The sequence below is a fragment of the Cibotium barometz genome, chromosome 56, assembly GCF_041138505.1.
Source record: "Cibotium barometz isolate CiBa-2024 chromosome 56, ASM4113850v1, whole genome shotgun sequence".
Classification (NCBI taxonomy): domain Eukaryota; kingdom Viridiplantae; phylum Streptophyta; class Polypodiopsida; order Cyatheales; family Cibotiaceae; genus Cibotium; species Cibotium barometz.
The window spans coordinates 35,893,333-35,908,061 of record NC_141101.1 but is presented as its reverse complement, the minus strand read 5'-3'; the positions used below and the strand labels follow the sequence as shown (position 1 = coordinate 35,908,061).

General features: G+C 45.0%; 1 protein-coding gene across 2 annotated transcripts in view; it reads right to left on the bottom strand.

Moving 5' to 3' along the window:
- IMPL2 (inositol monophosphatase family protein) overlaps nucleotides 1-11,999 on the bottom strand; it is a 160,963-nt gene extending 148,964 nt beyond the window's left edge. Inside the window, exon 1 of one of the 2 annotated variants that reach the window (XR_015264906.1) lies at nucleotides 11,585-11,999. Coding sequence is in view for 1 of the 2 variants with exons in the window: in XM_086791542.1 (XP_086647668.1) it covers nucleotides 11,585-11,903 (319 nt within the window). In the remaining variant the exon portion in view is untranslated. The remainder of the gene's footprint in view (nucleotides 1-11,584) is intronic. The other variant, XM_086791542.1, reaches the window with a different exon arrangement.
- Between the last annotated feature and the right edge of the window lie 2,730 nt (nucleotides 12,000-14,729).

Sequence of the window (14,729 nt, the reverse complement as noted above, 5' to 3'; positions counted from 1 at the left end):
TAAAGCCACCTTGAGGTTCTTGAATGCCTCCAGCGCTCATGGAGTCATTCGAATCCGTTGCCTTCTTATCTCCACTCCTTTTAGCAGATCGGTGAGTCTGTCGAGAGGTCAGAAAACTTGTCTATGTGGGTGGAGTATGCCTGGCATACACCCACAAAGTATCTGATGTCATAAGCTGTCTGAGGTACTTCCCGATTGACAATCTCGGCTACTTTAGCTGGATCAAGTCGAATGCCTTCGGCACTAATTATGTATCCCAAGTAATGCACCTGGAACAGATAAAATCCCGACTTCTTTCATTGACGTAGAGCTCGTTGCTTTCCAGCAACTTAAGGACTTTCTCCACATCAATGTCATGCTGCTCAACCGTAGCTGAAAATACCAATATATCATCCAAAAATATGAACACACACTTTCCAATCAAATCCCGGAAAACACGCATCATCATGCGGTTAAATGTAGCTGGGGCATTCGTCAAGCCAAATGGCATGACCACAAATTCAGTGGGCCCGTTCCGTATGGAAGGCTGTCTTGGGGATATCCCCCTCCACAATCCTCACCTGGTGGTACCCACTCTTTAAATCAAGTTTCGAGAACACCTTTGCTCCATTCAGCCTCTCGAGAATATAATCTATTCGAGGCATCGGAAATCTACTCTTGATAGTCAGCTTATTGAGTGCACGATAATCGACACACAATCGAGAAGATCCATCTTTCTTCTTGACAAATAAGATCGGTGCTGCAAATGGCGACACGCTGGGGCGGATGAAGCCAGATTGCAACAATTCTTGGAGTTGGCGGTCCAACTCCGATTCCATTGCCTTCGAAAGGCGATCCGGAAACTTGCTCGGGGGTTCCGAGCCTAGGAGGAGGTCAATCTTGTGGTCCTCCGGTCTGGACGAGGGGAGCTAGGGAGGGAGATTGTCCCGAAGAAAAATCTTCTGAAACTTTTCACGGAGAGCCGAGTACTTCTCGGAAGCACTGGACACCGTCTGGGCTGTCTGATTGTATATCATCGCACAATGTGCGCCTTTCCTGACTGCTCGCTTAGCCTGCAAGTGGCTTATGAGCGGAAAGTTCGGAATTCCTGGCTCACACTTAGTGGTCACTGGGGCATTTGACACATTCTGATTGATCTGGAACGTGTGCTTGTCCCACTTGACATCGGGAAGAAACTTGTGAAACCACTGAATACCCAAAATTATGTCTGCTCCTACAAGAGGGGCAACCATAAAATCACACAAATTCTATGCCCTGAATAACTAATTTAGCACCTAGAGCTTCATACTTGACGCTCGTTGTCATGCCTGTGCTAAAACCCTCAACCTGTTTGTCCACCGAAGTCAGGACAAAATGGGCACGCCTAGCGGCCTGTTCCGTGACCACATCCTCCGTGCTGCCGCTGTCAAACAAGAAGACAACAACTCTCTAGCCACCTATGTAGCCAAAGGACTTGAGCAATTCGTTGCGCTCATACTCCTGGTCATGGGCGCCCTTCTGCTTATCTTCGAGCTTTCGGCTAATAATTGCTCCAACTGAAGCACCGGGATTTAAAGAACTAGGGGCAGCCACTGGGATCTGTGTGGGAGCTCGGCTCACCACGAAAGCTCTGGAGGCAATGGCGGCGGGCTTTGGAGGCTTCTTAGGACACTCCTGAGAAGTACGTCCTTTTGTATGACAAGAAACATCTACCCTCCTTCTTGTACTGAGAAAGCTCCTCAGCACTCAACTTGCCACCTGTCTTGCCTGCCTCCGCTTTCTGGTCTAGAGTAAGCTTAGACGCATTGTTCGAGTTCTTGGAGCCAGAGGCTCCCGGGCTCTGTCCTGGGGAAGACCCCGTCTAGTTCTGGCCTTTTCTCCCTGAGGCGGTAGACTTGGGAGTAGTCGGCTGGGAAGTCTTGGACTTGTCACCATTATGCGTCACTTCTGCACTCTGCGCAAGCGAGAGTGTGTCTTTGAAGGTGTCTGGCCTAAACATACGCACCTCCCACTGGATTTGCGTGTCAAGGCCATACAAAAATTGCCCTTTCTTGTCCGAATCAAATAAGCCTAATTGCAAACATAAAGTCGAAATTCTATTGGCAAACTGAAGGATTGGTTGCGCGTTTTTTACGTGCTCCCCTGAACTCGTCTTCGAGTCGCTCAAGGTAGTGGGGCAATAGAAACCGCTGCTTAAGGTCGCGGACAGACTCGTCCCACACATAAGCTACCATACCTAATCTGGTGTGGGCATGAGCCCACTGAGTCCACCAAGGAATGGCCTCACCTTCCAAGTACCAACTGGCTAAGATCACTCTGTCAGTATCTGTCTTTCTAACTGCGGCAAAGCAAGCTTCAAACTGATGCAGCCATGAATAGAGAGTTGTGGAGTCGAGTTTACCATTATACTTACTAAAATTCATTTTCTCGGGAAAATGATTCGAGGACGCCGCTGGTGTCAATCTGGCGTCCAAAGCTTTGAGGTAACACTCATGTTCCACGAGTCGCATGGCTTCGTCCTCACGTTGTCGGATCTCCAATGCACGCATCTACAACTCAAGCAAAGAGCTCGGTTGCGGTCGTGACCCCACGAGAGGGTCCCTGTGTCGAGGATCTGGGATACGGAAGGAGAGGGAGCAGGAGATGGAAAACGCGACGTTGGAGAACGAGTACGCTCTTCTAGAGCCAAAATCTGCGCCTTCTGCTCTTCCAACTTGGTTGTCTGGTCTGCGATTGCTCACATCATCTGCTGGAACATATCTGTAACACTCAAGCCTGGTGCCCTAGCTGGGCTGCCTGGTGCACTCTGGCCCCCCAAGGTTCTTGGTCTCTCTCGTCGTCGAAGCTCGCCATAGCAGGAAAACGCGCTTCCTTTCCGGAGTGCAATCTGACCATTCACTATGTGTGTGGGAGACGTCCGGAGGCTTCCGGAGGCTGAAAACCAACCGTCCTTCGAGGGACAGGAGTCACTCCGAAAGGGGTAGTCCACCGGCGTCTGAAAACCAACCACACAAATGAGAAAAGATTATGGTTTCTTTGCTGAATCTTTGCACTTGAAGTAGGCTCTGATACCACTGTAACATGCGGAAAGCTTCGGGGGAGAGCAGTAACTTCAATGCTCAAAAATCAGCACACTTTTCACGACAGAATTAACGCACAAAACTGAATGAAGATGTGCAGAAAATAGAGAGAGAGGGGGAGAGAAGAGAGGACACAGTATTGGGTCCCAAATACCCTCTGTAGGGCCCCCATCACGAATGGTGTATTTGCTTTATTAGAATGATGTAAATCTGAAAGAAAATACAGGAAAACTTGACCTCTCTTGGCTGAGAAATCTCTGCCCTTGACCTGCAGTCCTTCACCCCTTTGCATTAGCAAGCCCTTGGTTGTCCTGGCCCTTTGGTTGCTTGAGCACTTGGTCAATTATGGGATAACTCAATGGATTATGGGCTCACCTATTTATACTACCAACTAATAGCAATCAGCCAGCATTAAACCAGGCGGCCGATTCTAAATCTGCCCACAACTGAATATTCAGCATTAAATGCTGAAATAATTCACATAAAATTTGCGCATCTCTGATTGGCTGGCTGGGCATCAGGCACATGATTACAAAGGGGCCGGGCACTGTCTTTAGACTGTTTTGGGGACTAAGCAGCCTGTATGGGCTGCCCCATACTTGCCCTTACAGCCCTAAATAGGCTGTATAGCCTGTATGCTTCCCCTAGCCTGCCCCTAGGGCTGTCCTACAGCCCCTCCATGGCTAGTGGGTTCAGCCAAGGCCTTCCTGGCCCTCATGGGGGTGGTTTTACACTATCCCCATGCCCACACAGAGACTCGGGGTAGCCCTATGGGCTGGCCCCTTTTCCTAATAGCAAACCCTAACTACCTACACAATGATCAGGCATCCGGTACCATACCAGATACCCAGAATCACTGACATCATTCCACAGGGAGACTTACAGCGCGGACTGGCACTGTTTCATGCGCAGGACAGTGCACACCTGACCTTGGACTCCTGTGCAGGACAATGCACACCTGACCTCGGACGACTGGGATGGATCCCTGGCTGACTTGTCCCAGACTGGGCTCACATGGGACCAGTTTACCATCCCAGGTCCTGCACCTTCTATACAGATATGTCTACGTGGCATCCAAGTGCGGGATGCACGTGACAGAAGGTGGCACACAGGTCAGCAGCAACCAGCGGCCTACATCAGGCCAAAGATGGGACACAAGCCAGCAACAGCCACTCTAGCTTTCCGTAGGCTGGCTCTAGCCACCAAAGATGGCGCAACATGGCAAGAGGAGCAGGTGGTGCGTGCAGAAGAGCACACACCACCTAGCAATAGCCACTCTAGCTTGCTGTAGGCTGCCTCTACCCACCAGAGATGGCACAAACCCATGGCAAGGTTGTATGTGCAAGAACGCAACAGCCAGTATGTGCAGCAAACAGGCCGCCGTTTTTTTAAGAAAAACATAAAACGTTTTTTGGAGTGAAAAAGCTGATGTTTTTTCACTAAAAATATTTCATGTTTTATTTTTAAGCTTAAAAAACGGGGAAATCCAAAAGCAAAGCAAAAAACACAGAAGTTATAAGGGCCTTACTCATTGGTTCTCCACACAAGAAGTGCACCTCTCCTTGGTCAAGAGGGCTGAAAGAACTCAGCCAGCTTCCAAGAGTGGGATTTGTACTTAAGAGCATGGGAGAGCAAGATTTTGCTCACTTCATCCCTACACTCGGCACGCAAGATTTTCCTTGAGCAACAGCAGATCAGCTTAGGATTTATCATGGCTGATGAAGCACATAGCAATCGTGCGATGTTCATCTCGACGATGACCATCACAATGATGACATGTGACGGTCAATGACTTGGTCAATAAAGTGCACTTCAACACAAGGATGGCCTTGCTTGAGCAGCAAATTTTGAACCTTACCAACACCATTGTGTTATGCAAGTAACATTGGCAGGTTTGGTCATAGTAGGGGGAGCTAGGACAACGTTACCAGCACCTTTTTTACTCCAGTACCCTATACAAGGGAGAAAAAGCAAAGGACTCAGAAGACAGTTGACTCCTAGCTCCACGGGTGGGGTACACATTTTGAGTTCCATCCTTTCTCTGAGGATAAAAAGATACACAAGGTACAGGAGTTCCTAAAAGGAAGTTGAAAGAGTTAGCGTGAAGCCCACAACATGGGTAGATTTTGAGAGAGTTTTCCAAGAAGAGTTCCTATAGGCCGAGGATGAGCACGACATCGGACATAGTGCCCAAGTTTGAAAGCTTGGGAATGAAGAATATGCCTTTTGACACCTATCCATAGAAATTTAGAGAGTTGCGGGCTCAGGCAACCCACATGGATCCTACCACTATTCTGGGATTCTTTGTGGATGGGTTGCCTGATGGATATCAACTCCAAATCAAGAACAATCAAACCAAAAAATTGGATCATGACATCTGATATGCTAAGATTTATGATGAGACGAAAAAACCCTAACAACCCTCTTTGACAAATCAAGCATGATCCTAACAACCCTCTTCGACAAGATCACGCAAGATCCTAGCATAAACGAAAGTTTAAGCATGGGAAGACTTCACAGACTCCAACAAAGACCCAAAGTCAATCAAACCCTATGGGAGACCCGAATTCGAAGAAATCAAAGAAAGAGGGGCAAATGCTTCGGTACATTAAGGAGGGCCACTGCGTCATTTGTGGTTAGCAAGGGCACATGAGGACAAACTGCCTGCAATCAAAGGGCAAATCAAAGTCGAAGGGAGCCCATGCAACCGAGACTAAAGACAGAATTACTTCCATACACACTATTGTTTTAGATCATAGTTCTTGCAAGCTTTAACATAAAAGTTTTCAATCCAACAGATCTAATACCGATGTATGGGTCAATCATGGGGAAAATTGAACACATTCTGTGGCCTTAGGCCTTCCCAAAAGGTAAACAAAACCCTAGTCTAGACCCCACTCCATAGGATGTACAATGAATCAAATGAATGATGGGCTTACCCTTTTATAGGCCCAAACAAGCCCAAGAAACTGGCCGACGACTGGTCAGCCATCACCAACAGAAAATCCTCAATAAATGTTATATGCTGCCAACCTGCTCCTTACACACTTTCAGAGCTAGCCGACAAGGTCCTTATCCATGGGACTGTCTTCTGTGCTATATGCTGCCAACCTGCTCCTTACACACTTCAAAGCTGGCCAACAGGGTCCTTGTGTTAGGATTTGTACATCTCAATGTTTTGGGATCTGGACCTTTTATCTAGACACATGTATTTTCTCATATTTGTCGAGTCATGGGTATTTTTGCTTTAGTCGGCCAGCTCCTTGAGGGCAGTCAACTAACTTCTCTTCTCACTATGTAAAGGGTGCTTCCCTTCATCACTGGTAATCCAACTCATTCATTCAGAGGCACATATGTTCTACACCATCTACTGTGGCTGGTATTGCCAATGTAAAGCCTATTGCTACATAATATGATGTTCATCGTTTGATGTCTCTCTCTTTGCCACTCTCCCTCTCTCCTATGTTTTGCTTCCGCATTGTGCAACTTTATCATGGTATCAGTCGCTTAGGTACCGGCTTCCACACAGTGATTCCCCCCTCTTGCAAGAAGATCTGCGTTTTTGATGCAGTTGGGGCCAGCTTCTCTTCTCACTATATAAAGGACTCTTCTCTTCATCACTGATAAGCCAACTCATTCATTCACACACACATATGCTCTACACCATCTGTTGGCTGATATTGCCATTGTAAAGCCTATTGCTACATAATATGATGTTCATTGTCTGATGTCTCTCTCTCTTTGCCACTCTCCCTCTCCTATGTTTTGCTTCCGCATTGTGCAACTTTATCACCTTGTCCATGGGACTATCTTCTGTGCTTGTCTGGCCTTGGCATGAGCCCCTAAACTATATGTTTGATTGCTACCAAATTAGGGATTAGCCTTGAATATGAGCCATATACATATGTGGTGCACATGACACCCAAAGCTCTGCATATCCCTCAAAAAATATTTGTGGACTAGACTAAGTGAGCCAAGCAATAGCACCCCAAGTTGTTAGAATTTGTGCATCTCACTATATTTTGGAGAATACCTATTTGTTGGGTATTTTATCTTTTTCTCCTATTTTAGCAAGTCGTGGAGCAACCAGCTAGCTCCCTCACATCACTATAAAAGGGGTCTCCCATTATTCACTTGATGTAGTCCAATCCAAGAACAGTGCAACACCTCTTGTTGGGCATTGCCATTGTAAAGCTTCATGATATTATAAAAGGTGATCTTGTCGACAAGCTCTCTATCTCCTTTGCTCCTTCTCTCTCTTGTGTTGTCTATGCTTCCACCTGTGCATACTCCAACATGGTATCAGAGCTTAGGTACCCGGCTGCATCCTACAAGGCAACTGTGTTTTCTTCATCTGCTGGCTGCGTTTCTGGCTCCTGAAGGTGACTATATCTTCTCCTTCCACTGCTGCATTTTCAGAGGATCCAAACAGTGGCTGTGTTTTCCGAACATAGATGCGTTTTTCTGCTCATGGTGCTCTTCTTCATCAGTGTTTCACTTCCCCAGGCTGCCCTGCTGCTGCTGCTTCGTGCTAAGCGTCATCGGCAAACTTCTTGGTGCTGTTTTCAGCATTTGATCACAGTGAAAGAGCTGTTTTCTCTGTTTTTACAGCGTGGACTGCAGTGGAAGGTGATCTCTTCACATGTGGTGCAACCTAACAAGCTGCCCCAACATCTCTGCTTCTTCGCCAGCTTCCCCTCCCTCCGGTTGGGTGTTTCCGGTGAGTTTTGGTGGAGTGTTTTGCCGCCGTCCAGCCTCTTTCTCTCTCAGATTTGAGAGGGAGCTGATTGGTCCTCGTGCCTCGCTTCATTGGAAAGTGCTCGAGAGGAGTCTTTGAGCGCTGAGATTTGTGTACTTTGTTGCTATGGATATGGCTCCCCCCTTACGAACAAGGATGACAAGTTGGACTGAACCAACTATGCCCATTGGAAGCTAAATATGCAGATCTGGTTCATCCATAAGGGTTTATGGGAGATTGTTCAAGACAGTGAGAAGAAGCCCAAGCATCACCAGAACTCGAGGAGGTGGACCCAGGTTTAAGAGGACAAATTCCTTGCAAAATTACAAGACAGGGAGGATCGTGATTCAAAGGCGCGTTCAGTGCTTGTGCGGACCATTACAAAGGAGGTCTCACTAGCCGTGCAAACTCTTACCAGTGCTCATCAAGTATGGCCCAAATTAGAGGATCTCTTTGCTCGAGATTCGTCGATGAGGGCAGGTGCTTTGCAAGGGCAACTCTACGGTTTGTTATTTCCTGCTGCTGCTGGCAGTTCTATGCAGTCATTTCTTATGAAGGCCAAAGTTATCCATGACCAGCTTACTAGCAATAGGTGCTGCTTTGTCCTCTGCTCAGCTGTCTACACTTATCCTCACCAAGCTTCCCCCCAAGTATGATGTGGTTTCTCGAGCTTTGCGGTGCCAGGTCACAACCACTCAACTGGATTTTGATGACCTTAGCTCCCCTCTCTTGGAAGAAGAGTCCATCCTCGTTTCTCAAGGAAAGATCAAGGTGTCTCTTAACAGTTCAAATCAAGCACTTCAATTCAGAAGAAAGGTCAGAGTCGTTGCTTCTCATGTGGGAAAAGAAAACATATGTCCAAGGATTGTTTGTCCAAGAAGAAGGACAAGACCAAGGACAAGTCTTCATCTCAGAAGAAGGACAAAGACACGACACAAGACAATGACTCAGATACTCCCAGTAACACATCTAGGGCTCCAGAGCGCTTTCGGCTCGGGAGGACCAAGATGATGTACTTCTCTAGTATACATGCAGCTTCCCCTATGTGCTTCCAGCCTGAGGAGGCTTGTGGGCGGGAGAGGGGACTATGAGCCAACAATTGGCTGTTTTCTACATTCAAGTAAGGACTGAGATGAATTCTCCACAAAACAACATATAGGCTAGCCATAATCCGCTGAGAAGCAAGATGGTAGAGACGGTACTCTTTACTCTCCAAACTATAGCCCACAAAGATACATTTCACTGCCTTATCATCGAGCTTCATGCGGTGCTACTCAAGCACAAGAGCATAAGCCAAGCAACCAAAGATACGCATATGAGCCCCTGATGGCTTTTTGTCATGCCAATCTGTGAGACTCTTGTTGAACACCTCTAAAGCACATATGCTGCACATATAACAGCTTCCATCCAAAACTTGTGAGTCAAATTCTAGCCTTTGATCATATAGCGTGCCATCTCCATAAAAGAGCTATTCTTTCTTTCCGACACCATTCTGTTGAGGTGTATATGGCACGGTACATTGGTATTGAATGCCCCTCTCAAACAAGTATGCATTAAATTCTTTGGACATGTACTTTGTTTTGTATTTAGCAATTTTTCATTTTGGATAAGTGCTTACCCTTGTATGTGTATGCAAGGAGGAGGATGAATTGTTTACCTTGACTTGTTTCGAGTAAACATTTTTAATGGTCGAAAAGCTTGGTATCTACGGTATAAATGATTATCATATGGATTTATCACTTCCTTTACTAGGACGTATTGGATTCATGGAGGAAATGCTTGTAAAACTATTGGTGGTCAAAATGCCTATAAACTACATGTAGTAGAAATGTTTATGAAGTACCAAGACTATACCTGTGAGTGATTCTTATATGATGTTACAAACTTGAGCCCACCTTTGCTCCAAGGTATGTGGTCAGAGTACCAACACAAAGTGCAAGTGGTAGAGTAAACTTGAGCCCACCTTTGCTCCAAGGTGTATGGTTAGAGTACCAACATGAGGAGTAAGTGGTAGAGTAAACTAGAGCCCACTTTTAGCATTGGATGCAAATGCAACATGGGAGTTAGTGCCTTTGCCTAAGGAAAAGAAGGCAATCGGATGTAAGTGGGTGTATAAGATCAAGCATAACTCAAATTGATCAGTGAGCAAGTATAATGCAAGATTGGTTGCCAAGTGTTATGCACAGCCTTATGGTATTGACTATAAGAAAACAGTTAACTTGGTTGCGAGAATGGCAACCATGAGAACTATCATTACTATGGCTGTAGAGAAGGGTTGGTCTTTTTACATCAAATGGATGTCCCCTCTATCTATACGTAAAGTCCGCACTTTGCAACCTTAGATGTTTTCAGCCATGTGCTGAAAGTGCCTGAAATGCATAAATACCTCTGACTTTTGCTTCAAAGCATAGACCCAGCGGAATCTAAAAAGATATATATATATATATATGAATGTAACAAAATAGAGAGTATCCTCCAATAGATTGCATCCTCATCATCAGACCACATACATCACTATGTACAAGCTGTAATTTCCAGACAGCCCTCATTGAACCATCTTTGAGAAAAGGATGTCCGATGCATTTCGCCCAATATACAACCCTCACATCCATGTTTAATGGGTAGTGCAAGTGGAGACAGAGCGAAAACCATATCTGTCTTTCAAGGCGACACAGACTACCAAAGTTCAAATGACCAAACCAAGCATGCCATAGCTCAACATCTGTTATGCTAGATGTGGTAGCAACTGCAAGTGTATTATGTGCAGCTGTCTCGCACACATCAAGCCAATAGAGACCATGACATAAAGTACCTAAGGCAACAATAATATCTCCATCATTGCAATCATGTACATTGCATGCTTTGCCTTTGCCTTTGCCATAGGCAGCAAAAGCTTGATCCCCAATCCTCATGCCGAATCTATTCACCTTGGACTGCTCCTCTTGCAAGAGTAAGGACACCAACTCATCAAATAAAAATGCATTGGGATTGCCCTTCATCATCAACCTGAATATCGTGGCAAAGTACTCATATAGTTTAGGTAATGCATAGAGAATAGAAGTGACAAGAGAGCTTTCTTGAAAGATCTCATCAATGTTGGCAAACTACCCTCAAAGGTCTTTTACCTTTCATCAAGTACTCATCCATAGAGTCACCCTCATCCATATACAATATATCCAACTTCTTCTTCAAATTGGCCACTGGTGCCTCATTGCACACTTGGTAAAGTGTTGCAAGTGCATCCCAAGCCACCTTAGCAGTGGCACAAGAACAGATTTGAGAAATGATTCTCCGCTTCACTGAGAGGGCAATGAGCGCATGTACATGTGCATCCCTGGCATCCCACCATTGTTGATCCGCAGTAGGGGGTGTGCATGCCAGAGTGACAAAAGATCATGTAGTGCCAGATGTAATTGCAACTGGCTACTACAAAACTGGCAAGGGAGGTTGGGCCTCCTCACCTGTAACCTTAGCCCATAGGTCCCTGGCAACCAACAGGTGCCTCATCATGTATGCCCACAATGGGTGGTTAGTCCCATCCAATTTGTCCTCAACTAGAAGCATGCTGAATACATCATTGACTGGCATTTTTTCCTGCAAAAGACTCTCTCATGTTTTGCAGCTAGACTCATGATTTCAGTTCGTAGAAGCCATGCTCATTCATGGAAGCTTGAAAGGCATACATCGTGACTTGAAATTCAAATGCAATGGCATGACTATCAAAGTCATGTTGAAAGCATACTTTTTGAACACAAGTGTAAACTTTGAAGTGGCAAGCAGGACTCACTCAAATCTTCCTTGTCTATGATCTCAAACCGTTTTCGGAAATACTGAAGTAGAATCTCTCCCGCCGCATCGGCGAGCTGGTGGGCTACCTCCAGGAATTCGCCTAGTGAAGTGGTGCTAGGGTTGGGCTGCGCTTCCGAAGCAGTGACTAGCGACCGTGTTGGTGCTGCTGAGTGCCGCAAGACAGGTATGAGCTCGCTCATCCTCCCCCTCAAGGACAATGCCGATCGGAGCCGGAATGCTGTTGGAAGAGGGTGGGAAGTAGGCGCGATTGTGATCAGCTCCTTGGTATTAAAAGAGAGAACGTAGCTGGCTGACATGGCCGCGCGAAGGCACAGCTAAAGAGAATGCAGACTACTGAAGCGTAATATATATTCACTTGGTTGTAGAAAAATATACAAGAGGAAGGTTTCAAAACCAAACAAGGTGGAAGTATCAAAAAATATACAAGAGGAAGGTTTCAAACCAAACAATGTGGAAATCTCAACCAATCTGAAACCTTGTGTTGCCAACAAAGTCCCATACGAGTGGGAGTGAAGAAGATGTGCCATAATCTCACTCTCTCATAAATTGGCTACTTTCTCTCCACAACCCTCAAACATCCTTGGATTCTAGCCCAAGTGGCCATGAGGTCGTGGATGATATCACTCCAAATCTTGCAAATGCATTGTGACTTATAAACCAAATTGCCCTTAATGGCCTCAATACATCTAGCCTTCCATTTGTGCTAGGCTACAGTAGTGGCAATAAGCTCACATGCACTGTCCAACCTCTGTACAGGGGAGACGTATCCTAACTTTGGTATGTCCTATAGATGGTACCGTTGAGCAACTCCTTGACTGATCATAATGACCAGATCTATGATGTTCCCCTCGTACCTGAGCTATGGACTAGACTATGTCAACCAAATGATAGTACCAAAAGAAATGCAAAAGAAATGTAAGCAAATGAATGGTCCCTTTTGATTCTGAAAGTCATAGCTCTTACTCAACTTATAAGATTTCAACGAAAATTGCATTGATTCACGAAAAGATATATCTATGAAAATAAAAAATTACAATTTCATTGATCTTTCTCTGAATCAATAGTGTGTGTGACATATAATAATATGATCATCACTTCTATCATCTAAAACATCAAGAGTGGTAGTACGAGGACTACATGCATGTTGATAGGTTGATTGACTTCATGTTTACGATAATCATTATGTTCATGTGCACCCGCACTATCTTCGTGTTGTCATCTGTACAAGATTGAAGTCCACCTTTGTTACATCCCTTGCTGCATGGCATGGGTTAATAATGCTCTATGGACCAAGGGAGTGTCACACATATACAAAGTTGGCTATTGAGAGAGCTAGACATTTATCCCACATGTGTATGGATAAAAATAGCACCAGAGTCCTATATAAGCAAAGGGGACTCATAACTCAATGTGTTGGGCCAAACTTGTGTGTGTCTAGATCTAGACTAGCCTATGAGGTGGGTCTAGGTCTCCACATATATATAGGTTGGTGCCATGCATGGTGGTGGTATGACTATAAGGTGGTTTGGTGATTCGAAATCCTCATTCTATGGTGGTGAACGTCTTTCTCTCCCAAGCTCGAGGGTGGTTCGGTGTAGTAAACATGCCATTGGGTCGTATTGTTTTTTCTCGTGTGATCTATATGTGTACATTTGCATGTATATGCTCTAGATATAGGACAGCATCATGAGGATATCAAAGTTGGTATCAAAACCTAGCTTGCATTGAATTGGAGCCCTTGTCACACAATTGTGATCGATTTCATAAGGATCAAGTAGATCAATGCTAGTAAATTAACGCTTCAGGTAAGGATTAGTGTGGATCGAGGCCAAGAGATAAAGTAAAGAGCTCAAGGACAAGATAAGGAGAACAACATTCCAGTACAAAAGAACCCGCATGGTCGACCTCCATGTAAACCACCAGAACCACGGACAGCAATGGTTTGACACAGCTCCTAGGTGTTGTTCTTTATGATATTGTCATACTCAGACTGCATCATAGTTTTCCACTTTGCATATGCTAGACTTCATCCATGGTAGAGGGCTCCTTCACTATTCTCATTTTCTCAGCCACCATCAAGGCCATGTTGACAATGAGATCAGATGCTCTTCTCTCCTTGATCTATGTGGTCCATCTGGTGAAGATTCTGGCATCTCAGGTATTGGGTTACACTCTCCCCAAAGAGCTAATGTGCCCACTTTGGAAGTGGATTTCCGTGTGGTGCAACAACGAGTGTGTGAGACTCTTCATCCTGTGAAAACTCCTCCTCCTCCTTAAGAGGAAATCTGGCTGATGGGTTGGGCTCATGGTGGATTATTTCTCTAGCTAATGATAGAGTGTCCTAGCTGCTCCACAAACACCACATCTTGGCTAGTGATTATCTTATCCACCTCTTGATCGTAGAGTCGATAAGTCTTTGACTCTTGACTGTATCCAAGAAAGATACACTTCTAGCTTTTGGCATCAAGATTCTTCATGGATGCATCTCGTATATGCACATAACATTCATAGCCAAATGTTCTAAAATGAGACATTGAAGGTTTCATATAGAGTAGGCCTCTTACGGCGGTGAGATACCCTTGAGTGCCTTTGTGTAGCTCTGATTGAGGATGTAAATTGATGTGCTCACTCCTTTAGCCTAGAAAGTTTCTGGTAACCCTTTCCCTTCTAGCATTCATAAAGCCATCTCCACAACAATCCGATTAGGACGTTTTACAACACTGTTTTGCTAAGGTGTGTGAGTAGTGGCCTAATGCCATTCTCTTTGCAGTAGTATCAAATTCCGTTAAAATGAATTCTCAATCTATATGGAACTTTTTTACCTTCCCCTCCTCAATCTATATGGAACTTTTTTACCTTCCCCTCCTCAATCTATATGGAACTTTTTTTCCTTCTTTCCTTTCTCATTCTCCACAAGCTTATGCTATTGTTTAAAGTTACCAAAAGCTTCAAACTTATCATGAAGTAAATAAACCTACATCTTCCTACTATAATCATCCACTAAAAATGTACAGTAAGAAGATCCCCCCAATGCAGTAGTAGATATCTTACCATAGAGATTAGCATGTACTAGCTCTAGAGAGGAGTCTTTACCCTATTGTTACTTTCCTATGGAAATTCCT